This window comes from Schistocerca cancellata, chromosome 5 (assembly GCF_023864275.1).
Source record: "Schistocerca cancellata isolate TAMUIC-IGC-003103 chromosome 5, iqSchCanc2.1, whole genome shotgun sequence".
Classification (NCBI taxonomy): Eukaryota; Metazoa; Arthropoda; class Insecta; order Orthoptera; family Acrididae; genus Schistocerca; species Schistocerca cancellata.
The window spans coordinates 556835255-556862581 of record NC_064630.1 but is presented as its reverse complement, the minus strand read 5'-3'; the positions used below and the strand labels follow the sequence as shown (position 1 = coordinate 556862581).

Below are 27327 nucleotides of genomic sequence, written 5' to 3'. Positions count from 1 at the left end.
ATGTTGGGGGTGACAGTAACTAAGGATGTATGTTTTTGAAGTAAAAGATTTTATAGCAATAGTTCCATTATTTTATAGCCACACCTTGTAGCTATTATTGGAAAGCTAACCTGATCAAAATCACTAGAACACTCTCTGCGCTACCCACTAATCACAATAAGTCAAGATTAACTTTGACTAACAACGCAGACCAATTGTTCATAAAAAAGAAAAAGAACAACACTGGACAAGTGTGATTAGGACACGGGCTCTGAGGATTCTATGCAAACTTAATTATGTATATTATATGTGTGATCATATATATATATATATATATATATAAAAGAAAGATGATGAGACTTACCAAACAAAAGCGCTGGCAGGTCGATAGACACACAAACAAACACAAACGTACACACAAAATTCTAGCTTTCGCAACCAACGGTTGCCTCGTCAGGAAAGAGGGAAGGAGAGGGAAAGACAAAAGGATTTGGGTTTTAAGGGAGAGGGTAAGGAGTCATTCCAATCCCGGGAGCGGAAAGACTTACCTTAGGGGGGAAAAAAGGACAGGTATACACTCGCGCACACACACACACATATCCATCCGCATATACACAGACACAAGCAGACATTTGTAAAGGCAAAGAGTTTGGGCAGAGATGTCAGTCGGGGCAGAAGTACAGAGGCAAAGATGATGTTGAAAGACAGGTGAGGTATGAGCGGCGGCAAATTGAAATTGGAAATTAGCGGAGATTGAGGCCTGGCGGATAGCGAGAAGAGAGGATATGCTGAAGGGCAAGTTCCCATCTCCGGAGTTCTGACAGGTTGGTGTTAGTGGGAAGTATCCAGATAACCCGGACGGTGTAACACTGTGCCAAGATGTGCTGGCCGTGCACCAAGGCATGTTTAGCCACAGGGTGATCCTCATTACCAACAAACACTGTCTGTCTGTGTCCATTCATGTGAATGGACAGTTTGTTGCTGGTCATTCCCACATAGAAGGCTTCACAGTGTAGGCAGGTCAGTTGGTAAATCCCGTGGGTGCTTTCACACGTGGCTCTGCCTTTGATCGTGTACACCTTCTGGGTTACAGGACTGGAGTAGGTGGTGGTGGGAGGGTGCATGGGACAGGTTTTACACCGGGGGCGGTTACAGGGGTAGGAGCCAGAGGGTAGGGAAGGTGGTTTGGGGATTTCATAGGGATGAACTAAGAGGTTACGAAGGTTAGGTGGACGGTGGAAAGACACTCTTGGTGGAGTGGGGAGGATTTCATGAAGGATGGATCTCATTTCAGGGCAGGATTTGAGGAAGTCGTATCCCTGCTGGAGAGCCACATTCAGAATCTGATCCAGTCCCGGAAAGTATCCTGTCACAAGTGGGGCACTTTTGGGGTTCTTCTGTGGAAGGTTCCGGGTTTGAGGAGATGAGGAAGTGGCTCTGGTTATCTCCTTCTGTACCGGGTCGGGAGGGTAGTTACGGGATGCAAAAGCTGTTTTCAGGTTGTTGGTGTAATGGTTCAAGGATTCCGGACTGGAGCAGATTCGTTTGCCATGAAGACCTAGGCTGTAGGGAAGGGACCGTTTGATGTGGAATGGGTGGCAGGTGTCATAATGGAGGTACTGTTGCTTGTTGGTGGGTTTGATGTGAACAGACGTGTGAAGATGGCCATTGGACAGGTGGAGGTCAACGTCAAGGAAAGGGGCATGGGATTTAGAGTAGGACCAGGTGAATCTGATGGAACCAAAGGAGTTGAGGTTGGAGAGGAAATTCTGGAGTTCTTCTTCACTGTGAGTCCAGATCATGAAAATGTCATCAATAAATCTGTACCAAACTTTGGGTTGGCAGGCCTGGGTAACCAAGAAGGCTTCCTCTAAGCGACCCATGAATAGGTTGGCGTACGAAGGGGCCATCCTGGTACCCATGGCTGTTCCCTTTAATTGTTGGTATGTCTGGCCTTCAAAAGTGAAGAAGTTGTGGGTCAGGATGAAGCTGGCTAAGGTAATGAGGAAAGAGGTTTTAGGTAGGGCGGCAGGTGATCGGCGTGAAAGGAAGTGCTCCATCGCAGCGAGGCCCTGGACATGCGGAATATTTGTGTATAAGGAAGTGGCATCAATGGTTACAAGGATGGTTTCCGGGGGTAACAGACTGGGTAGGGATTCCAGTCGTTCGAGAAAGTGGTTGGTGTCTTTGATGAAGGATGGGAGACTGCATGTAATGGGTTGAAGGTGTTGATCTACATAGGCAGAGATGCGTTCTGTGGGGGCTTGGTAACCAGCTACAATGGGACGGCCGGGATGATTGGATTTGTGAATTTTGGGAAGAAGGTAGGGGTGCGGGCTGTTGGTGGGGTCAGGAGGTTGATGGAGTCAGGTGAAAGGTTTTGTAGGGGGCCTAAGGTTCTGAGGATTCCTTGAAGCTCCGCCTGGACATCAGGAATGGGATTCCCTTGGCAAAATTTGTAAGTAGTGTTGTCTGAAAGCTGACGCAGTCCCTCAGCCACATACTCCCGACGACCAAGTACCACAGTCGTGGAACCCTTGTCCGCTGGAAGAATGACGATGGATTGGTCAGCCTTCAGATCACGGATAGCCTGGGCTTCAGCAGTGGTGATGTTGGGAGTAGGATTAAGGTTTTTTAAGAAGGATTGAGAGGCAAGGCTGGAAGTCAGATATTCCTGGAAGGTTAGGAGAGGGTGATTTTGAGGAAGAGGAGGTGGGTCCCGCTGTGACGGAGGACGGAACTGTTCCAGGCATGGTTCAATTTGGATAGTGTCTTGGGGAGTTGGATCATTAGGAGTAGGATTAGGATCATTTTTCTTCATGGCAAAGTGATATTTCCAGCAGAGAGTACAGGTGTAGGACAGTAAATCTTTGACGAGAGCTGTTTGGTTGAATCTGGGAGTGGGGCTGAAGGTGAGGCCTTTGGATAGGACAGAGGTTTCGGATTGGAAGAGAGGTTTGGAGGAAAGGTTAACTACTGAATTGGGGTGTTGTGGTTCCAGATTGTGTTGATTGGAATTTTGAGGTTTTGGAGGGAGTGGAGCTGGAAGTGGGAGATTGAGTAGATGGGAGAGACTGGGTTTGTGTGCAATGAGAGGAGGTTGAGGTTTGCTGGAAAGGTTGTGAAGGGTGAGTGAGTTGCCTTTCCGGAGGTGGGAAACCAGGAGATTGGATAGTTTTTTAAGGTGGAGGGTGGCATGCTGTTCTAATTTGCGGTTGGCCTGTAGGAGGATGCTCTGAACAACCGGTGTGGATGTGGGAGAGGAAAGATTGAGGACTTTTATTAAGGATAGGAGTTGATGGGTGTGTTGATTGGCTGAGTGGATGTGTAGGTGAAGGATTAGGTGGGTGAGGGCAATGGATTGTTCGGTTTGGAACTGGTATAGGGACTGATGGAAAGAAGGGTTGCAGCCAGAGATGGGAACTTTAAGTGTTAGGCCTTTGGGGGTGATGGCAAATGTCAGACAAGCCTGAGAAAATAAAATATGGGAGTGTAATCTGGCTAGGGCGAAGGCATGTTTGCGGAGGGAATGTAAATGGGGTCGTTGTGGAGGTGTTGTGAGGGTGACATGGTACTAGAAGGTGGAAAGTGGAACACGAGGCTGAGATGAAAATGAAAATAAATATAAAAATATATGGGGAGAGATAAAGGTAAAACTAGAAAGCAAATGGAGATCTGGTGTGAAAAAAGGCGAAAAAGGGTTGGTTAGAGCTGGGCTATGTTGATCCTGTGGTGAACTTGTGTAGGTAGATAATGATGTGCATGAAGGTTAGGTGGTTGTGTTGCCGCCAAAACAAGTTAAAGGGTGGAGAAATACGGGAAAATTTCGAAAAAACTACGTGAGGATGTATTAAAAGGAGTGGTTTGGTGGTGGCAGATTATGGAAATGAAGTTAACAATTGTCTGATGAAGAAATAATGACGTTAAAACCTGTGGGAAGCGGCTAAAAATGATAGGTGATGTGAGAAAAACGGAAATTGAAATTAAGCAAAAGTTATTAAAACTAGCCGAAAAGGTTGTTTAATAGCTGAAAGGAACTGTTTGTGAACTGGAAACGGTGGATTTTATAGCAGCGGTAGTGTTGAAAGCGGAAAAAAATTTTTGGGTTATGGTTTACGTATTATTACGTATTATTGAGTATATATCGGAGGTATAAAATTGTATACTGGATTACGGTAAAAAAGGAGAAGGTGAATAGAAAGTGAAACTGCTGGCAAAAACAGAAGGAGGAAATAAGACGACAGAAAAGACTACGAAATGTAACAGTGACAATAACAATAACAATAACAAACGTGATTGTTGGGTTCAAATTAATGATATGAATATAATAGAGGGAAACATTCCACGTGGGAAAAATATATCTAAAAAGAAAGATGATGAGACTTACCAAACAAAAGCGCTGGCAGGTCGATAGACACACAAACGTACACACAAAATTCTAGCTTTCGCAACCAACGGTTGCCTCGTCAGGAAAGAGGGAAGAAGAGGGAAAGACAAAAGGATTTGGGTTTTAAGGGAGAGGGTAAGGAGTCATTCCAATCCCGGGAGCGGAAAGAATGGGTTTTAAGGGAGAGGGTAAGGAGTCATTCCAATCCCGGGAGCGGAAAGACTTACCTTAGGGGGAAAAAAGGACAGGTATACACTCGCGCACACACACACATATCCATCCGCGTATACACAGACACAAGCAGGTCTGCTGACGAGGCAACCGTTGGTTGCGAAAGCTATAATTTTGTGTGTATGTTTGTGTTTGTTTGTGTGTCTATCGACCTGCCAGCGCTTTTGTTTGGTAAGTCTCATCATCTTTCTTTTTATATATATATATGATGAGACTTACCAAACAAAAGCACTGGCTGGTCGATAGACACACAAACGTACACACAAAATTCTAGCTTTCGCAACCAACGGTTGCCTCGTCACTATATATATATATATAGTGTGACTTAGTGCCCAGTTATCCCTCTTGGGAAAGGGGACCTACAGTTTCATATTGTATCTGAACCAGATGTTGTTTATGGAAATTCCTCACATCAAGATGTCAAAGGCTAGGTTGAAACAAAGACTGAAAAATCAATTATCTGACCAAGATTCGATTCTGCAACCCCTTGGTGTTTCCAGGCATGCGCTTTACTGCTAAACCACCAGGTCCTACTTGTATGTTGATTGTTATATATAGGTTTTGATGAGTGGTATTGTGATTATCAAAATGTGTGACATATGGCCTTATCTTTTGATTGCATTGACGTAGAAACTTAAATTTATAATACCACCAAGCGACTGTAGAACTTGGATGTGATATAAATTTGCACTTGATACCTCTGCCCATTTCTGAGAAAATGGGATCTTAACAGTCGGACAGACAGACAGATGGACAACATAGTGATCCTATAAGGATACCGTTTTTACCAATTGAAGTATGGAACCCCTAAATTACATTAACATCAATTTTGATATACTAGTAACTCTCAGTTACACACTTCAACATACATACATACATACATACATACATACAAGCGATAAAAACAGCTAAAACATAAAATTGGACTTACCAGTCAGTCAACAACAAACCAGTCATCAACACAGAACCCAAATAAAATATAATTAACAAAACTTACATTATTTATGCATTCAAAATTAAAAAACAGGTGCATACAAAATAATCTTAATACCAATCTAGTACAGGATGACCACTAATGCCCGTTTAATTAGCACAAAACTCAATTGAAGCGTGACAGCAAAAATAATATTTTATGAATACTGCTTTACAAATGGCCAGCCTAAACTTCTCAAACCAGAAACCCCTCCAAACAGCTCACCAAACATTGTCATGCCATTAGTGTACTCATTCTTGGTTTGAAACAAAGCAGCTTTGATTCATCTTGAATAATTCTCAGATATTCAGCCGGGTTCCATCATCTAAAAGGTGCGATATTTGGCAAGCCACCTTCTTGCTATCTTCAGGTGTTTCTAGTGACTGGGTAAATCTGCCGGGTACTGCCTTTATATTATCTCCTCCTCCTCCTCCTCTTCCTCCTCCTGCTCCTCCTCCCCCCCCCCCCCCCCTGCCCCTTTTGTTGCCGTCTCCAGCCGGCACCTCTGGCCTCTGGGTATGGACTTGGTGTGGTAGTGGGGGAAGCATGGCACCAGGTTTCAATCTGGCAGTCCAAGACTTTCAGTAGTGCCAAGGCCAAATGTGGATTGCTGTGGGTGTGGTAATGATGCTGCTTCATCTTCTTCAGTTGTGATGGGAATGGACCTCCACGTAGACTGCTGCTATGGTCATTTTCAAGTATGGGTCTCAGGCCTTGCGTAATTGAAAGTCACTGTACTTATTTATGGGTCTGTTGCGCTGTCGGAACTCTACAGCTTCTTTGACAATAAAGTCTCAGAAGGTGTTGGATTGTTGCACATCATAATTCATGGTATGTCTGTTGGAGACGCACTGCTCTGACTCAGCAGACTTTGTCAGCTGAATGTTTTCTGTGCGATGTTTATGATCAGTGCATCTTTCCTGTATTGTCCGGATAGTATGGCATACATGCATTTTCTCACACTGGTAAGGTGTGCAGTAGACACCTGCTTTACTGAGTTTTAGGTTGCCCTTGACTGATCCTAAGAAGGTTTCCATCTTGATGATGAGTGGAACACGCAGTTGATGTGTTTCCAGAGTATTCTTCTGACCACACGTCAGGTACCTCTATGAGAGAAGATGGATAGCAAAATTAAGAAGCTTGACAAGCTTTGGAACAGGAATGAGTGCCTTTTGGCCCCCCTTGTATTTCTGCTGGGATGCCAAGAGGACTGAACCGTACCACCTTTTGTGAAGGTAATTGATCACATCAGAACTCCCGCCACCAGCCAGATCGCCAGAAGAGCCAGCTTGGCTGTAGACAGGGAGAGGGGTCAGTACACCCTATGCAGACTCAATGAGACCTCAAGAGAACTCTTCTCGTTTCACCTGCTGTTGGCGTCGACACTGTCCCCTGACTTGTGGGTGTAGAGGGGTGCAGTTTGCTGGTCCCAAGCCAGCAAGACATGCAGTCAGCCACCTGCAGACAAACTGCTAAGTACGAAAACCTTGCAGCTAAACTATTGCAAGAAGAACCTTGGGGAACTGTTATTAACTGTGCAGAGAAAGTAATTTATGATGTTACCTCATCTGTACTAGGGAAGGGGCTAAATTTTGCACTGACACCAATGGCCATACCAACAGCAGACTTTACCAGCACTGGGGAACGGGTTGCCGTTGCACTTCCACGAGATTCTGTAGAGGAATAAGATGTGAAGCATGCTGTGCATTTACCAGGGCAGTTCCACCAAGGAAGAAGATTCTGATGCAGTCATCGTCCCAGTAGACAGAGGAAATTGTATGGTCCTGCTACCACTTCACATTTACAAACAAAAATTGTATGACCTATGAGAGTGTGACACACAGGAGAACTGAAGATGATCCTACGAACAGAGTGAAGAGGAAGACCATTGAGCTTCTCCAACACATATTCCCAGACAAGAAGATGGTGAAGAAACTTGGCCTTCAAACAGCAGCACCACATAGACTTTATTGACTAACTAAAGTCCACGAGCAAGAAATACCTCTTCGTCCAATTGTTAGCTAAATTGGCACACCAAAATATAAATTAGTGAAACACCTGACAGCGATGTTGAGCCCCTTTGTGGGCAAATGCTGGCACCACATATGAAATTCGGCTTATTTCATACGGCAGCTTCAGACCTTTAGACTGGGCCAAGAAAACCTCATGGTGAGCATTGGCTTGGTATCTCTCTTCACAAGGGTGCCTCTTAGAGACTTCATGAGTCTCACCAGAGAAAAGTTTGGGCCAGCACTAACAAAGCTGTTTCAATTCGTGCATATGTCAACGTACTTCCTGTTCGATGGAAGTTATTATAAACAGACAGAGTAATGGTGGGCTGCCCACTATCACCAGTGGCGGCTAATATGTTTATGGAGCTATGTGAAGAAAAAGCCCTGGAGTCAACAGTCTACAACCCCTAATGCTTTTTTTTTATGTGTAGATGACATGTTTGTAATCTGGTCACTTGGATAATGTCAACTACAAGACATTCAGCAACACCTAAATTAGCTGCACCAGAATATCAAACTCATGATGGAGATAAAGGAAAACCATCATCTTCCATTTCCGGCTGTGCTCGTCAAACTAAGACTAGATAGCGTGCTGTGACATAGTGTCTATCATAAGCTAACGCATACTGATTTGTACTCGCATGCCTCCAGCTGTCATGCCCCTTCACAACAGGAAAGTGTTCTAAGTATACTAGTGCACAGATGACGCAAAATCTCGAACCGTGACAGTAAAGCCAATGCCTGTCTATTCATTGATACATCATAATCGTGTGACCATATGGGGAAGTTAGCATAAGATCACCAGTCACATATAAAATTAGGTGATAGACAAAATGATGCAAGCACCACACACAAACAAATTGAGCTATTCAAGAAGCAACAAACCCACAACAGTTGAGTGAATTAGTTTGTTATTTGAATTATTGGCAAGTGTGAGAATGCCAAGTAGCAAGAAGTCAAAACGTAAAGCCCCAAGGGAGTGAACCCATTGCGATGTTGCAGGGTACTGAATCCCTCCGTCTCTGAAAAGGCCACGTAGGGCCGAAAATGGCCAGGCTTGGGTCTCAACCTCTGGTGTAGAACCAATGAGGCCACCAGAGAACCTATCAGCAGGCCGACAACCGAAGGAGGCGATGCCGATGCCACAGGCTCTGCTAAGGACACGGAGGCTGAGGCAACGAGGAGTCCACCAGTAGCAGTGGAGGCAAAGCCAACTCCATCAGTGGGGGGAGGGGTAGGGCAGGGGAGGAGGAGGGTAGATCAAAATCTATGGTTTCCACATCAACAGGGGCAGGTGGGAGCCTCAATGGGGGCCAAGGCTGCAGGTGCAGAGAGGAATGTGGAGGGTGTAGCAATGGAGAGACATATTGCTGCAAGCAGGAACCCACCCTGGAATGATGACATCATCCCTGCCGCCCAACACACCTGAAGGAGACTGTATGGTGATGCTCCAACTGGGTGCAGATGCATTTGAGTTGTATGATGGATCTCCTGCTCCCTACCAACATCTATCACAAACAACTGCTGAATCTTGTAGCCCTGACGGCCAACCCTGCCACCAGCCAAAGGACTGGGCACAAATGGCAGCCACAAGAGGAAAAGTGGCAGGCCACAGTGGAGAACACTCTGCGGCTGGCTCCCACTCAAACATTCCGCTGGACCTGTTAATTGATGTCATGCGATGTGTAGTCGGAAAGCTTAACAACACATCACTGTAAGAGGCAGACACGGACTACTTCGTTTGGGCCTTGAATATATGTACAAAGCACTCCACCTCCAGAGTAGAAGGCAGGTGAAATGGGGCTGCAGTCAGATGCTGAGTAATGTTATGAATTCAAAAGGCTTCAAACCCTCATGACATAAATCGCCTACCATTATTGAACATAGGATCCTGGGGGTCCCTCAGTGGCAAAAATAACTTCCATGGGGTAGCCTACAAAATCTAGAACAGCTTGGCTATGTTCAGGACATTCAGCAATGCACCAACCATCAACAGCTGCATGCTGTCCAAAATTGGACCTGCAAAATTGATGTGCACCCTGTCCTGAGGGTGATCTGGGACTGCCAAAGGAGAAAACTGGTGTGGCGGGGCAGCCTGATTCGGAGCACAGGCTCCAGAAGCATGCACCAGATATTTGGTGTCATGATTGACTTCTGGCAAGTAGGCATGATATTGTACCAAAAACTTCATATGAGTAATAGTCCTTTGCAGTGCGTGCAGCTACTGGAGTATGTGAGGGCACAACGCTGGGGGGACGATCACTCGACAGCATTGATCCTCTGTGGCAAGCATGAGGACCCTCCTGGACAAGGATAAGTTGGTCACAAAGGAGAAAAAAAGATAAGCTACACCAGATTCACATCCGAAGAGATGCACTTCGAATACTGCATCTAGGATGCTGAAATAATTTTTTGGAAAAATGGGTCAGCGACCTTGGTGGTCATGACCTTTTGTGCTGCCAGTGGAAAATCTGACAGGATTTGCTGCAAGGCATCATCCAAAGTGAACGTGAAAGTTTCCTGTCGATCGAATTCTGGATCGGGTGCCCTCGGTAACTGCGATAGCACATCAGCATTGGCATGCTGGGCAGAGGAGTGGTAATGAATGCCATAGCAATAGTTGCTGGGAAGGAGGGTCTATGTCTGCATTTGGTGGACAGTCCTGTTAGTTTAGAATGAGGATCAAAATCAGGTAACCAGCAGCTTGTGGTTGGTGATGAGAAGGAACCTTGCTCTTTAAATAATAGCTAGTGCTGCCTTTTCCACCTGTAATTAATTGCACTGTACAGCTGAAAGTGTCTGTGATGCATGTATTGTAGGCTGTTCAGTGCCATCTGGGTTCCGATGGGACAGGACTGCACTGATGGCTTACTGTGATGTGTCGCAGGCCAGGGTTAAAGGCTTACCTGACATAAAAGAAGTCAGGCAGGGAGCACAGTGCACACACACTGCTTGAGAGACTGAAAAGCCTCTTCACAAAACTTAATGCCCTTCTAGTGAAGCTGGTTAAGATAATCGGAGATGTATGCGCCTGGGGAATGACCTAACGATTATATGAAATCTTACCAATAAAACGACTGGAGCATGTGCAGGTTCATGGGCATTAGGAGGTTGAAGATGACTTTGATGTGGTCTCCAAAAAATGCACCTTCAGGGAGGAAAAAAAACTACACTTTTCCAGCTTGCAACGAAGGCCGTTCTCCAGGAGGTGTTGAAAGACTGACTGCAGGTTTTGTAAAGGTACCTCTCATGCTCTCTTGTAGGGCCCATTACATAGATGTCATAAAGGTAGTTGATGCAACAGGGAACATCCTGAATCAACTGCTCCAATTACAGTTTGTAAATCCCTGGAACAAGACTTTTGGTCAGGTGAATACAGTGTTATAAATACAAAATCAAATACGGGTAATGCAGGAGTAGGTTTAATAATGAATAAAAAAAAATAGGAGTGCGGGTAAGCTACTACAAACAGCATAGTGAATGCATTATTGTGGCCAAGATAGACAAGAAGCCCACATCTACTACAGTAGTACAAGTTTATATGCCAACTAGCTCTGCAGATGAAGAAATTGATGAAGTGTATGATGAGATGAAAGAAATTATTCAGGTAGTGAAGGGAGACGAAAATTTAATAGTCACGGGTGACTGGAATTCGAGAGTAGGAACAGGGAGAGAAGGAAACATAGTAGGTGAATACGGATAGGGGGTAAGAAATGAAAGAGGAAGCTGTCTGGTAGAATTTTGCACAGAGCATAAATTAATCATAGCTAACACTTGGTTCAAGAATCATGAAAGAAGGTTGTATACATGGAAGAACCCTGGAGATACTGAAAGGTATCAGATAGATTATATAATGGTAAGACAGAGATTTAGGAACGAGGTTTTAAATTGTAAGACATTTCCAGGGACAGATGTGGACTCTGACCACAATCTATTGGTTATGAACTGCAGATTAAAACTGAAGAAACTGCAAAAAGGTGGGAATTTAAGGAGATGGGACCTGGATAAACTGACTAAACCAGAGGTTGTAGAGAGTTTCAGGGAGAGCATAAGGGAACAATTGATAGGAATGGGGGAAAGAAATACAGTAGAAGCAGAATGGGTAGCTTTGAGGGAGGAAGTAGTGAAGACAGCAGAGGATCAAGTAGGTAAAAAGACAAGGGCTGGTAGAAATCGTTGGGTAACAGAAGAAATATTGAATTTAATTGATGAAAGGAGAAAATATAAAACTGCAGTAAATGAAGCAGGCAAAAAGGAATACAAAAGACTCAAAAATGAGATTGACCGGAAGTGCAAAATGGCTAGAGGACAAATGTAAGGATGTAGAGGCTTATCTCACTAGGGGTAAGACAGATACTGCCTACAGGAAAATTGAAGAGACCTTTGGAGAAAAGTGAACCACTTGTGTGAATATCAAGAGCTCAAATGGAAACCCAGTTCTATGCAAAGAAGGGAAAGCAGAAAGGTGGTAGGAGTATATAGAGGGTCTATACAAGGGTGATGTACTTGAGGAAAATATTATGGAAATGGAAGAGGAGGTAGATGAAGATGAAATGGGAGATAAGATACTGCGTGAAGAGTTTGACAGAGCACTGAAAGACCTGAGTCAAAACAAGGCCCCAGGAGTAGACAACACTCCATTAGAACTACAGACGGTCTTGGGAGAGCCAGTCATGCAAAACTCTACCATCTGGTGAGCAATATGTATGAGCCAGGCGAAATACCCTCAGACTTCAAGAAGAATATAATAATTCCAATCCCAAAGAAAGCAGGTGTTGACAGATGTGAAAATTACCAAACTATCAGTTTAATAAATCACAGCTGCAAAATACTAACGCGATCTTTACAGACAAATGGAAAAACTGGTAGAAGTTGACCTCGGGGAAAATCAGTTTGGATTCTGTAGAAATTTTGGAACACGTGAGGCAATACTGACCTTACGCCTTATCTTAGAAGAAAGATTAAGGAAAGGCAAACCTACATTTCTAGCATTTGTAGACTTAGAGAAAGCTTTTGACAGTGTTGACTGGAATACTCTCTTTCAAATTCTAAAGGTGGCAGGGGTAAAATACAGGGAGCGAAAGGCTATTTACAATTTGTACAGAAACCAGATGGCAGTTATAAGAGTCGAGGGGCATGAAAGGGAAGCAGTGGTTGGGAAGGGAGTGAGACAGGGTTGTAGCCTCTCCCCGATGTTATTCAATCTGTATATTGAGCAAGCAGTAAAGGAAGTGAAAGAAAAATTCGGAGTAGGTATTAAAATCCATGGAGAAGAAATAAAAACTTTGAGGTTTGCCGATGACATTGTAATTCTGTCAGAGACAGCAAAGGACTTGGAAGAGCAGTTGAACAGAATAGACAGTGTCTTGAAAGGAGGATATAAGATGAACATCAACAAAAGCAAAACAAGAATAATGGAATGTAATCGAATTAAGTCGGGTGATGCTGAGGGAATTAGATTAGGAAATGAGACACTTAAAGTAGTAAAGGAGTTTTACTTCTTGGGGAACAAAACAACTGATGATGGTCGAAGTAGAGAGGATATAAAATGTAGACTGGCAATGACAAGGAAAGTGTTTCTGAAGAAGAGAAATTTGTTAACATCGAGTACAGATTTAAGTGTCAGGAAGTCGTTTCTGAAAGTATTTGTATGGAGTGTAGCCATGTATGGAAGTGAAACATGGACGATAAATAGTTTTGACAAAAAGAGAATAGAAGCCTTCGAAATGTGGTGCTACAGAAGAATGTTGAAGATTAGATGGGTAGATCATGTAACTAATGATGAGGTATTGAATAGAATTGGGGAGATGAAGAGTTTGTGGCACAACTTGACAAGAAGAAGGGACCAGTTGGTAGGGCATGTTCTGAGGCATCAAGGGATCACAAATTTAGCATTAGAGGGCAGCGTGGAGGGTAAAAATCGTAGAGGGAGACAAAGAGATGAATACACTAAGCAGATTCAGAAGGATGTAGGTTGCAGTAGGTACTGGGAGATGAAGAAGCTTGCACAGGATAGAGTAGCATGGAGAGCTGCATCAAACCAGTCTCAGGACTGAAGACGACAACAACAACAACAACAACAACAAAAATCCCTGGTGCAGACAAGGTTGCCAAAGGCAAGAGATTTAACTGGTAAAGGCCAACTTTTACCTTGTCGTGCATGGAGAAGGGACTGCTGTGGGAATGACTGCTGCCGCCGCCGCCTCAGCTGTTCTTTCTGTAGGTGCAACTGTTCCTGCCAGCATTGCATAAATGCCATGGCAGCCCAGAATTAACACTAGGAAAATGGAAATAAAAAATAGGGATGTCACAAGCATAAGAACATATCTTTTCACCATTTTAGTATATGCACTGGTGTGACAACATTGCAACACTACATTTTCTGCACAAGTACTTCATGGGCCGCAGTGGCTTCATAACAACTGGGGAACAGAAGCCCATGAGAGGAATTGAAAACTTACTATGCGAATCAATCTATGGGAAGCAAATATACCAAAATAACATAGGGAGTTGCACGGAGATAAACTGAGCATGTGATGGGCATCGGCGCCTAATGACTGAACACTCGGCGCTTGGCAGCAACACTTGGCGTGAAGCGCAAGGCGAGTCCCCATACTACTCATTGCTTGCGTCCCCCATCGCAGGTTTGCCCACTGTGCCAACTCGTGCACCATGAAAGAATTATCTGAATGGGACAAATTTTTGTAGATGTGATGTACATGTACACACACACACAAAAAGATTGCAATTTCATAAAAAAATTCGATGATTTATTCAAGAAAAAGAGTTTTTCAAATTCAGCAAGTTGTCCAATTGGCATGATAGATAGTCAAGATCCCAAGATTGTTGAATGGCCCTGCTCATAATGCTCCAAATATTCTCAGTTGGGGAGAGATATGGTGACCTTGCTGGTCAAGGTAGTGTTTGGCAAGCACGAAGACAAGTAGTAGAAATTCTCAGCATCTACAGGAAGGCATTATCTTTCTGAACTATAAGCCCAGGATGGCTTGCCATGGATAGCAACAAAACTGGGTGTATAGTATTGTTGACACATTGCTGTGCTGTAAGGGTGCTGCAGACAACCAAGCTGGACTCTCCTGCCATGAAAAGAAATGGCACCCAGACCATCACCCCTGCTTGTCAGGCTGTATGGTAGGCAACAGTCAGTTTTTGGTGTCCCATTGCTGGCCAGAGTGTCTCCAAACCCCTCTTTGTCCTGGACTCTTATTGTTGGAGAGAATTGTCTTCAGTGACAAGTTCCACTTCAAATGAGCCATGATGGTCAGTGAATGAGCACATCTTGTCTCATTTTAATTCTCCTCCTCCCTCTTTTTGTTCTTGTTCTTCAGTACCAACTCTTCCCCAATACAATCCCCATAAGATATTCTGGAATGATCCTGTGATCTCAGACAGCAGTCTAATGACATCAAAACCAGGTAGCATGGGTATGACTGAACAGTTTTGGTGTACTGTGCGCATTTAAATTTGAAACTTCTGTCTGAGTCTTTATAGCCTCTGATGATGTCTCCAGCATTAGAAAGTGAAAATGTTATGCATGGAAATATGGTTTGGAAAGTGGCCTAGTGCCCACAAAGCAAAATTTTCCAGTGATGCAAATACCGGTCTCGAAAGCCTGACTTGTATTATCCTGCCATTTGCATTAAGCAGTTTTGGCAAATTGTGAAGAAACTAAGCTGACTTGTGATAAGAGGATTTGAACTGCATTGCAGTGCAGTGCGATACCACTGGGCCACCGTGTTCAGTGACTCCCAGTCCAACCAGCCCAAAAGGCCCCAGTGAATTTAACATATTTCTGAATGTAATTTTTTTTCACACCATTTTGTGTCATTTTTCCTGTCAAAGAATGTAAGACGGTGCTGATTGTGTGCTAATTGTATTAACAAAACTGTATCACATACACTAAAACTTTAGGCACTTATAAGGAGTATTCAAATTAAAAGGTATGAAACATTGTAACAACCAAAGTGGTTGAAATTCGCATTTGCTGTTTTGGGATAACATAGTGGGACATGTGGGCAGTGGAAGCATGTGTCATCACCTCCCCCTAAAAAATTCAAACCTGTGCCCTCTGCAGGCAGGGTGATGGCAACCGTCTTTTTCAACACTAGAGTTCCGATACTCATTGAATTCCTTGAGATGGAAAAACCGTTGCCAGTGACAGGTACTGTGAGGGCTCCATAGCCAACTCATGTCCATCAAGAGCAAATGACCAGGGCTTCTTATATGGGTGGTGATTCTGCTCCATGATAATGCATGTCCATGCATCTCCAAGGTCACACGAAGTGTAATGGCCAAGTTCTAGTGGGAGCAACTTGAGCACATCCGCCATGTAGCTCAGACATGTTGCCCTGTGATTTCTGTGTGTTTGATCTGTTAAAAAACACCTCAAAGGGAAGTGCTTCAATGGAGATGACGAACTGAAGGACATAGTGGAGGACTGGCTACTGTCATAGCCACAGGAACTCTGGGAACAGTGAATCCTTTGGCTCATAAAGCAGTGGTACAGTTGTGCCCAGGCTTCTGATGATTACTTTTGAGTAAATACTTCAGTTATACCTATTATATCTACAGTGTTGTTTCATATGTTTTCTTTTGGACACCCCTTATATTTAACTTTATGTTTTATTTGACTTTTCGTGGTACTGCCGTATGGTGTGTTAAAAGTGATTTGACAGTCATTCTTTTCTGTTCTACTTTCCAGGTACAGTGATCCAAATGATGTTGTGCAGAAGAAGCTCTGCAAACCAGTTCCAGCTTATGAAAACTGGGTGGAATGTCAAACACTAGAAGAACTGGAAGCCATTCAAAATAACCAAAATGCTTTACATATGGAATCCTTGGCGATTCGGGAGAGGATATTGGGTACTCATAATCCTGAAGTGCCTCATCCTGTTATCTTTCGTGGAGCAGTCTTTGCAGATAATGCTAGGTTTGATCGCTGCATTGAATTGTGGCTCCATGCTCTTCATCTTCGTCAATTAAATAAAGTCTCAGTTGTCAAAGATCTACTAAGATTTGCACAGGTCAGTGTAGTTCTAATGCAGCTGTACGGTCAGTCACGTATATTTAGTTTACATTATGGCAAAAATTGTGAACTCTGAATCATTGTGAGAACAATATGTTGCAAAATACACTCCTGGAAATTGAAATAAGAACACCGTGAATTCATTGTCCCAGGAAGGGGAAACTTTATTGACACATTCCTGGGGTCAGATACATCACATGATCACACTGACAGAACCACAGGCACATAGACACAGGCAACAGAGCATGCACAATGTCGGCACTAGTACAGTGTATATCCACCTTTCGCAGCAATGCAGGCTGCTATTCTCCCATGGAGACGATCGTAGAGATGCTGGATGTAGTCCTGTGGAACGGCTTGCCATGCCATTTCCACCTGGCGCCTCAGTTGGACCAGCGTTCGTGCTGGACGTGCAGACCGTGTGAGACGACGCTTCATCCAGTCCCAAACATGCTCAATGGGGGACAGATCCGGAGATCTTGCTGGCCAGGGTAGTTGACTTACACCTTCTAGAGCACGTTGGGTGGCACGGGATACATGCGGACGTGCATTGTCCTGTTGGAACAGCAAGTTCCCTTGCCGGTCTAGGAATGGTAGAACGATGGGTTCGATGACGGTTTGGATGTACCGTGCACTATTCAGTGTCCCCTCGACGATCACCAGTGGTGTACGGCCACTGTAGGAGATCGCTCCCCACACCATGATGCCAGGTGTTGGCCCTGTGTGCCTCGGTCGTATGCAGTCCTGATTGTGGCGCTCACCTGCACGGCGCCAAACACGCATACAACCATCATTGGCACCAAGGCAGAAGCGACTCTCATCGCTGAAGACGACACGTCTCCATTCGTCCCTCCATTCACGCCTGTCGTGACACCACTGGAGGCGGGCTGCACGATGTTGGGGCGTGAGCGGAAGACGGCCTAACGGTGTGCGGGACCGTAGCCCAGCTTCATGGAGACGGTTGCGAGTGGTCCTCGCCGATACCCCAGGAGCAACAGTGTCCCTAATTTGCTGGGAAGTGGCGGTGCGGTCCCCTACGGCACTGCGTAGGATCCTACGGTCTTGGCGTGCATCCGTGCGTCACTGCGGTCCGGTCCCAGGTCGACGGGCACGTGCACCTTCCGCCGACCACTGGCGACAACATCGATGTACTGTGGAGACCTCACGCCCCACGTGTTGAGCAATTCGGCGGTACGTCCACCCGGCCTCCCGCATGCCCACTATACGCCCTCGCTCAAAGTCCGTCAACTGCACATACGGTTCACGTCCACGCTGTCGCGGCATGCTACCAGTGTTAAAGACTGCGATGGAGCTCCGTATGCCACGGCAAACTGGCTGACACTGACGGCGGTGGTGCACAAATGCTGCGCAGCTAGCGCCATTCGACGGCCAACACCGCGGTTCCTGGTGTGTCCGCTGTGCCGTGCGTGTGATCATTGCTTGTACAGCCCTCTCGCAGTGTCCGGAGCAAGTATGGTGGGTCTGGCACACCGGTGTCAATGTGTTCTTTTTTCCATTTCCAGGAGTGTAATTCTTGCTTGTCCTCAGTAACAAGCATTGTTTCCTGATTTTAAATTTGCTGCCATACTACATAATCTATCTGCATTGTATTAGCGGCATAGCTTCTCATTATATTCTGCTCCATTTTAAAATTCATTCTCTTAATGTATTCATACACAGTGTGTTGTCTGTTTGGTACGAAACATGTTTTTCTTTTTTGTTAGTTTTGACACAACGATGGCTAGAAATGTCAACAAGAGATGGATCAAAGGCAGGCACTCACCATGTGGATGACATGTTGAGCATCTCACACAACAGACTGAAACACCTGTAAAAGTTGTGTGTGTGGGAACAGTGAGCAAAATAAGAAAAATGAAGTTGGTAGCTTGCACTTAGGATTTAATGAGCTACAGCAGGGAGATCTTAATGAGCAGCTGTAATATGATTGAATATTTCGTTGAAGTGGTTTCTATACATATCCAAGGCTCTTGTTCTCAGTGTTAGCAGGAGCTTCTTTTTACTGATCCCATCACCTTCATTTGGACATGATACAGCAAATCTGCTCTCATAGCTTGTATATTACAGCAATATGTGTTCTTTAGTGATGTCATTGCTGATAAAAGCTGATGGTTCACTGATTATTGGTAAATTATTGTAGGTAATTAGGGTGGTAATTGTTGGTAAGGATGTTTTTGCTTCAAAAGGTGTTCACTTCTAAGAGATGTAAAGTATTCACAGGGGACAAATGACTGAAATTCTGATGTGTATTCCTTGTTCTGCCTTTTTGCTGAATATATGCAGTGATCAAGTCTGTAGCAAAGAAATAGGAGAGCTTTCCTGATAACATACTGATCATGAAACAAATTGTATTTGTTCCATTTTTAAAAACTTGTTGCAATTTTGTAGGTACTATTATTATTTAGCCATTTGCTGTTTCTTTAATTTAGGACTCACTACAAAAACCAAATTTAATATTTGTTTACAGGTATTTTCGCAGATGGTTCATGTTGGAGTTGAACTGACATTTCCACACGTCGAAAATGTATTAAATGCATGTGTTATTGAACTTGAAAGGAATAAAGAAAAGATGATCAATCCTGGTCCCAAGGATGATGTAGAGCAAGTAATGGTAAGAATAAATAATTTATGTTGGACAAGAGTTAGTAACTATGTGTAAATCAGTTTGTTCAGTCATTCATCACTTTTTCCATACTCAATTTCTAACTATTGTACAAGGAGAGACAGTATTTAAAATTTGTAAAATGAAGATTAATCAGGGTGTCTATGACCGTGGACGACCGGGAGATCCGGGAAAAACCCGGGAATTTTCTCATCCGGGAGAAAACCAGGAAAAACCTGGGAATTTTTTTGAATTCTGGGAATTTTTCATTGATTTTGTTCTCAGTTAAATTTTTGTAATTTTCACTGGTGAGAACCAATAATACTCTAACAAAGGATATTACTGTATCCTGCTACTGAAAAATAATACTGCAGCAATAAAACATAAACGAGAAAAAAAACTAAAATAAAACTTAAATTGCAAAGGAAATGTGCCATATACAGCAACAAAACACAGTGCTCATACAAGCATCTGCCTACAGCAAAATGTGTCAAAGGCCTTAGGAAGACTATGCAATGCTTCGTAACAACAAATTGCTTCCGATGAGCATGACGTCACAACTGTTAATATTAGATTTGTTTTAGCAGTTAAGAGTGGGATCATGCGCATGTGCAGTTGAGTGATATCTTCTTCCACTTCTGGCTACAGAAACGTGGCTGTTGGCTGTGTAAGCAGTCGCAGAAAAAAAAAAAAAAAAGGCTAGATGATACCAGGAAAAATTTTACTGGCACGCCCAAGCTGCCAAAGCTACAAGATTGCGCAGCAGCCCTGGATCTAGGGGAGGGGGGGCTCAAATTGATATTCTTGAGGAAAAAAACCTTGTTTCACAAAGTGCCTAGCATCCAGCGCACGTTGGTCTCTATCGATTATTCGTATGACTTGGAAACGTGTCCCTGTCGGTTTTTGAAGATTGTTGAACACATTCCAAGTTGATTTCTGAATGAATCATAAGTTGATTTGTGAATGCGTGCATAGTGTACATGATGTCTCTGTCAATGGAATCCTCAGCACATCTAGAAATAAACTTTTCTGCAGACAAAAGGGGTTATACGAGCTGAGCAGAGTATAGCTGAACGAAAGCAAGCCAACCACTGTCTGATTATGTGGTTGATTGGGTTTGCGAATGACGAGCGTTGTTAGGATTACCAACGAAATCCATAGATTCAGACTACCAGAGTGCGAATAAATGACTAACAGGAATAACAGGTAAGAAAGATTACGTATTATCTTCACGGTGCATCCAAGAAAATGAAATTTTGACAGACAATTTTTGGCCAGATCACTGTACTAGCAAGGGCCAGTTGTACAGTCTCCGGCTAGCAGCCACTTTAAGGTCTATTCTGGAAGCAGCACGAAAAACGCGTTGTACGAACATGTAATGAGGCCTAACCGGAGAATAATCATGGGATAACTAAACTGGTGATTCTGGCAGAGTTAGTGAAGTTAACCGGCGAATAATCTTTGACATTTGCAGGAATAGATAAAGAATTAGTTATGACAACATTGTTTGTTAGAACGAGGAAGGAAAAGAAACTGTGACATCACTTAAATTATGGAAGAATATGACTATCCCAATTTTATATAAAAATTTCACACTACTAGTTTTCGATCTCATGCTTGAGAAACTGGAGTGTATGAAAGAAGTGTAAAACTATTTCCTAACATAAAGCTTTTTGCTTGTAGTAGGCCTAATAGGCATTTGATATGGATACTTTGTGAATTATATTCTGTAGTGTTATAAAAATGACCATTTCTGCCAAAACAGTCTTGTTTATTTGGCGTGTGTTACAATTGCTGCATTATTATAAAGGCCTACTTTGTTTTATCTTGCAGACAGCGACAAAATACAGGTAATCAGGTCGAGAAACCACACCAGTCTTGGGCCTATTTGTAATTACAGCTTTTTCAGTATTAGACAATGACATTTCGATTTTTCATGTAGCAAAACGTTCGATGAACTTTGATGAGGTAACAGATCCTTTCGCAGGAAGGAAAGCACACCATGTAAAGCTGTAGCAAGATCAGAGAGAAAAAAATTCTAGGATCTAAGGATTGAAGAAATGTGTAATGTCTTGCTTGTCTGTTCTCTTTACTGGTTTTATGTATCCTATACTTAATTTTATGTCACACAAAGCAGCATGTTGTTAGCTAATAGGGAATAGAGAGTGCAGATTTTCTGAAGAGGTTTCTTTAAAAAACAAAAAGAGAGAGAGAGAGAGAGAGAGAGAGAGAGAGAGAGAGAGGAGGCTCAGGATGTCAAACCGGCAGACTGGAAGCAGGAGAGGCACCTTAGGACATTTTAATTTCCACTGTCCTGAATATAGTTTGATGGCATCCAGTACAAAATATACATGTTTCAATTCCACAGACTGAAATACAGTGACATGCGATAGAAGAATGCTGTGTGAAGAGGTGTGGCACTTTGGCAAATAACATGTCTTACAATCCTATAAACGTATGTTTTGTGTATCAGATTCTTAAAAAAGATGTGTGTTACAAAATGAACATATTTTTGAAAATTCGATTTTTTTGAAGTCCTATCTCAAGTGCTCGAGGGACGCCACTATCTACTATTGCCCCAGTTTGGGAATATCATAGATACGGGTCTGATGTGCGGAGCAGTCTGAGTTATAATAGGAAGCGGGTAGTCTCCATGTGACCCGTGTTTACATTTAGTGATTTTGCTGTTTCCTCTTTGTCTACTGCACTCACGTCAAATGAAAACAAAATTGATTTCTTTGGCTGGGAGCTATCAAGTGAATTAAAACACAGTCACATAATTAGGGAAGTCTAAAATACGTTGTTAGTTTCAGATTTTATTTTATTTCCACTTTTCTGACAGTTGAGCATTAATTGCCATGCAAAACAATGAAGTTATTTTTATCGGTTTGCTGAAGAAATTTTCTTTTATTAATCTTCTCCACTGAGGCAGTCAATATATTTGAAACAAAGGGTTTCATTTCGAACTAACAGCTAGTTTCAACTGTTCGGTGCACTTAGAGTGTACGTTTTCATCTTCTAGCACGGATGGCAGTATGCCATAACAAAGAACCAGACATGAGATAACAAAGTACTGGTACCCAAGGAAATTTACATCCCGAAACCACATTGAAAAGCTTCATAGTGGGTCGATGCCTACTTCACTGGGAATCTGGCACTCATTTAAAAATCAGCTCATTGATGATGAGCCATTTAGAAGAATTTATAGCCCAGAAGATCATACTTTTATGTCGTTATTAAAAAATTTACTGGCACATTTGTGTGATATATATTAAAATGTAATATGTGCATAAAAGACCAACATTGTATGTGAAAACTTAGCTTCTCTTGCAGTGTATCAGCCTTAGAGACCAATATTGTATGTGAAAGCTTTGTTTTTCTTGTATCAACATTACATATATTAATTTAAACCATTAACTTTTCTTGTTTGTGTGTTTGCGCTACTTAACAGTTATGTTGCTATTGGCTGAATATGCCACGTGTCCGAAGCTCTGAATATCCGCTGTCGTCGGCTGGCGAGATCATGTGACATGAGTTATGACTGGCTTACAAATATGCATCGCAATCTCTATTTCAATGCTTCGGAAAGTAACATGAGTTGTTTGGTGGAATTCGAATTTATACTATCGTAATACAAAAATATGCAGCCTACATGTTACTGCACATCAAACATATTTTCAAAAGGTGTTTTTTCCCGAGTTTCGTTTTCTAAAGTGCTGGAAAATTCTACGCTCATATATAAAACCATAACCATTCAAAGGATTGATAAGTTATACAGTTCCGAGAGAAAATATACTGTCAGTTAAAAGGGAAAAGCTATGTTTCCACACGGGAGAAAGTGTATTTTTAACCGGGAAATCCAGGAGAAATCTGGGAATTTTTTTTGCCTTGTGAGCGTATACACCCTGTTAATAGAACAAAATAGGATTTGCAAATATTTCAGTAATTAATATGATGCTTGTTGCACTTAAGAAGTAGTACTAGACATAAGTAGAGAAGGGAGGGAGAATCAGTATGAAGGTGAAGTGGTGCATGCGTGTTGAGGTTATATAAATCTCAGGTGAAGCGAGTCTTCCAAGTAACAGGAGAAAAAAACCAGTGACTGAAAAGAAATAGCAGATTGTATCGCTTATGACCTACCTTTTAAAATTTATAACATTCTACGCAATGGTAGATGTTAACATTATAACAGAGATTTATGTAATGCAGCTGCTCCACACCTGGGCTGAGTTGTTAGTGTGTGTGACTGCTACGCAGTGGACCCAGCTTCGATTCCCACCCGGATTGGAAATTTTCTTTGATTGGGGCATGAAAGGGAAGCAGTGGTTGGGAAGGGAGTGAGACAGGGTTGTAGCCTCTCCCCAGTGTTATTCAATGTGTATATTGAGCAGGCAGTAAAGGAAACAAAAGAAAAATTCAGAGTAGGTATTAAAATCCATGGAGAAGAAATAAAAACTTTGAGCTTTGCCGATGACATTGTAATTCTGTCAAGAGACAGCAAAGGATTTGGAAGAGCAGTTGAACGGAATGGACAGTGTTTTGAAAGGAGGATATAAGATGAACATCAACAAAAGCAAAACAAGGATAATGGAATGTAATCAAATTAAGTCGGGTGATGCTGAGGGAATTAGATTAGGAAATGAGACACTTAAAGTAGTAAAGGAGTTTTGCTATTTGGGGAGCAAAATAACTGATATGGTCGAAGTAGAGAGGGCATAAAATGTAGACTGTCAATGGCAAGGAAAGCGTTTCTGAAGAAGAGAAATTTGTTAACATCGAGTACAGATTTAAGTGTCAGGAAGTCGTTTCTGAAAGTATTTGTATGGAGTGTAGCCATGTATGGAAGTGAAACATGGACGATAAATAGTTTGGACAAGAAGAGAATAGAAGCTTTCGAAATGTGGTGCTACAGAAGAATGCTAAAGATTAGATGGGTAGATCACATAATTAGTGAGAGGAGGTATTGAATAGAATTGGAGAGATGAGGAGTTTGTGGCACAACTTGACCAGAAGAAGGGACCGGTTGGTAGGACATGTTCTGAGGCATCAAGGGATCACCAGTTTAGCATTGGAGGGCAGCGTGGAGGGTAAAAATCGTAGAGAGAGACCAAGAGATGAATACATTAAGCAGATTCAGAAGGATGTAGGTTGAAGTAAGTACTGGGAGATGAAGAAGCTTGCACAGGATAGAGTAGCTTGGAGAGCTGCATCAAACCAGTCTCTGGGCTGAAGACGACAACAACAACAACAACAACAACAACAACAACTATGGGGACTGGGTGTTGGGTTGTCATTATTATCATTGAAATGCAAGTTTCACAACGTGGCATCATCTGAAAAGCTTCCAACTCGGCGGCTGAAAGTTGTGACAGTTGAACAAAACGAGAGAAATAGTTGCTAAATAAAATCTAAAGAATAATAAAATTAAAAATAAAAATTTAGAGAGTTATTTAGTAGATATTTGATTAAAATTTTTATGGGAGTCCATTGGTAAATAAAGACAGTAATAAGGACACATTGAGGTGATGGATTGAAATGGTTGGTAAATAAAGACAGTAATAAGGACACATTGAGGTGATGGATTGAAATGGATTTGTAGAGAATACTGTTGGGATAAAAATGTAGGGGAGGTAAACTAAGTAAGTGTAGAAGAGGTGACAGCATTGCATAATGGAAGGAAAAGAAGAATAAGTGATAAACGAATCTGTTAATGGGAGGAGTAAGATGGCATCAGTACTGCAAGACAAAATGGAATGAGTGAGGAGCATGGTGGATTCGGTACAAAGGAGGAGAAATATAAACAATAATGTGATACAGCAAGGACCTGTGATGTACAGAGAAGGCAGCATTACATTTGGTTTGTGCTGGAAAAAAAGATGACATGTAAATTGATAAGGAAAGGAAGTGGACTGTGAGGAATTTATTGAATTTAAGTATATTTGGATCTCTTTCTCCCTCCCCCCTTCCCTCCCTCCCTCTTCTCCCCCCCCCCTTCCCTCCCCTCTTATTGCTATTTTGGATTATTTCCTTCTCATTTTTGTGTTGATGTACTTCATTATTCATCTGCTTCTCTGTTTCTTCCTCACTGCCATGCTTTGTACCATGTCTCGTCTCACTTGACCCGAGTATTGTGATCCTCCTTCCTTGATTATGCAATGTGCTACTGTTTCTCTTCTATCTTTTCTGTCAGTTGTTCCTAGTCATAAAATTTCGTTGATATTATTTCTGAAATTGGAAACCCTGATTGTAAAAATTTGACACCCAGTGCTGCTTCAAAATTGAAACACTTCATAGAATTTTTTTGCAGCTGTTTCATACTGCTGCCGGTATCCCCATAGGAGCCAGATCATTGTGGCAATTCTTACAGTTGTTTCTTTAAATGAGTCATTCTTGACTGGAAGCACAATAATAGAAGACATTTTATGCAAGCTACATACCCAGTAAACTTCGTTTTCATGCGCCACGAATAAGAAATTTATTCAGATTTCACATTTTAGACCCTCCCATTTCTTCAATGGTTACACATTGATTTCAGTTTTGCTTCTTATAGAACTTGCTCCGCACAGTTCCCAATTTCATATGGACACCATGAATGAGAAGCCTGTGCTGGCTGTAGTCACACACGTCACAATTGTTTAACATCTGTGGGTTTTGAAAGTACTTGGTATTTGATCATGGTGTCTATTCATCATTTGATTATGAATCTTGTGCTTTGTGCTGACTTAATCAGTCATCCAAGACTCTAATTGTGATGTTCCATGGAATCCACATTGTGACAAATTACAGCAGAATGGGGTGTTACATACTGTAGATTGTGTTGGTGAGTGTACACTTGGGGGGGGGGGGGGGGAATGAGTCTATAGTCTGATAAAAACTACTTGATAGTTGATTTCTGACACTTGCCACTACAGTGTTGCCACATTAGCTACCAGCTGTCACTCAGTTACAGGTGACATACAGACATGGCAAATCACTTCACAAATGCTGTCAATGTATACGCTGTGAGGTATGACAGAAATGCTGGATGCTATGTTGACAGCTGATTTTAAGTATTCAAGAACTGAACTGCGGCAGGCGACACATTTTGTAGCTCTGAATTTAAACTCGTGTCCTAACCTGACGACAGCCTTGTGATGTGCAATCTGAGGAAAGGATGGTAAACAATCATCGGCAGAACTAAATTCATGATCGCTTTGTTCACTTACATAAGTAAGAACTGGAACGCAAGCATTAGATCATTACCAAGGCCCTTATATTCAGAATGCCAATGTATTCCACAATAGCGGTAAGGAAGCTACAAATTGGGCATCCATCAGTGTTTTCCGTAGGAATTGACAGAATGGCCGAAAAGATTAGACTTTCACCAAATACAGTAGGTAGGGTGACGTAACGTGTTTGGTGTACTCTAGTTGGTGTACTTCTAGTTGGACAGCATAGGCCAGCAGAGAAGCTTGATAGCTGAGACAAATTCCAGGATAAACTGAAGAAAATGTTTGGCAACAACCAGCAGCAAGTCCACGTAGCAGAAGAACAATTGAGGGACAAGGCCAATGTCATGGGGAATAACTAAGTCCTATGTACAGAATGTTTTGGCTCTATGCCACACTGTGAATCTGAACGTGACAAGAAACTGACAAAATACCACACTTAATGAAAGGGGTCATAGAAGACATGTACCAAGCTCTTCTGGCAAAGAACATCAGAACAGCTGAGGAATTCATAAAGTGGTGCTAGGATTTCAAGGCAATGCAACAGAAAAGAATTGGATGAAAGAAGCACAACGAACTTCCAATGTGGTCCCTATGGCAGGTGTAGAAGATCACTTATAAGACTGAGTAAGCAATAGGTAACAGCCACGAGTGTCGACCTGTTATGTAAGGAGGTAGTAGAGTATGTTGAAGAAGAGGTGTGTCATCTTTCGTACCAATCTCCGTCAACAGTTGATTGTGCCAGGAAGAATGGACTCAGCCAGTCGGACTTTTGCTGCAGCCATCAAATGACAACCCAGCACCTGACCAACACAAATACAACCCACTCCTCTGCCAAGTATAAAGCCCCACACAGGGTGTATACGACCCA

The 27327-nt window shown here is 42.6% G+C and overlaps 1 protein-coding gene across 1 annotated transcript in view; it reads left to right on the top strand.

Annotated features, from left to right (window-relative positions):
- Positions 1 to 27327, top strand: part of LOC126187527 (protein fem-1 homolog B) — a 66779-nt gene that overhangs the window by 9246 nt on the left and 30206 nt on the right. The window contains exons 5-6 of the mRNA XM_049928668.1: positions 16305 to 16626; positions 19114 to 19257. Coding sequence (XP_049784625.1) covers positions 16305 to 16626; positions 19114 to 19257 — 466 coding nt within the window. The remainder of the gene's footprint in view (positions 1 to 16304; positions 16627 to 19113; positions 19258 to 27327) is intronic.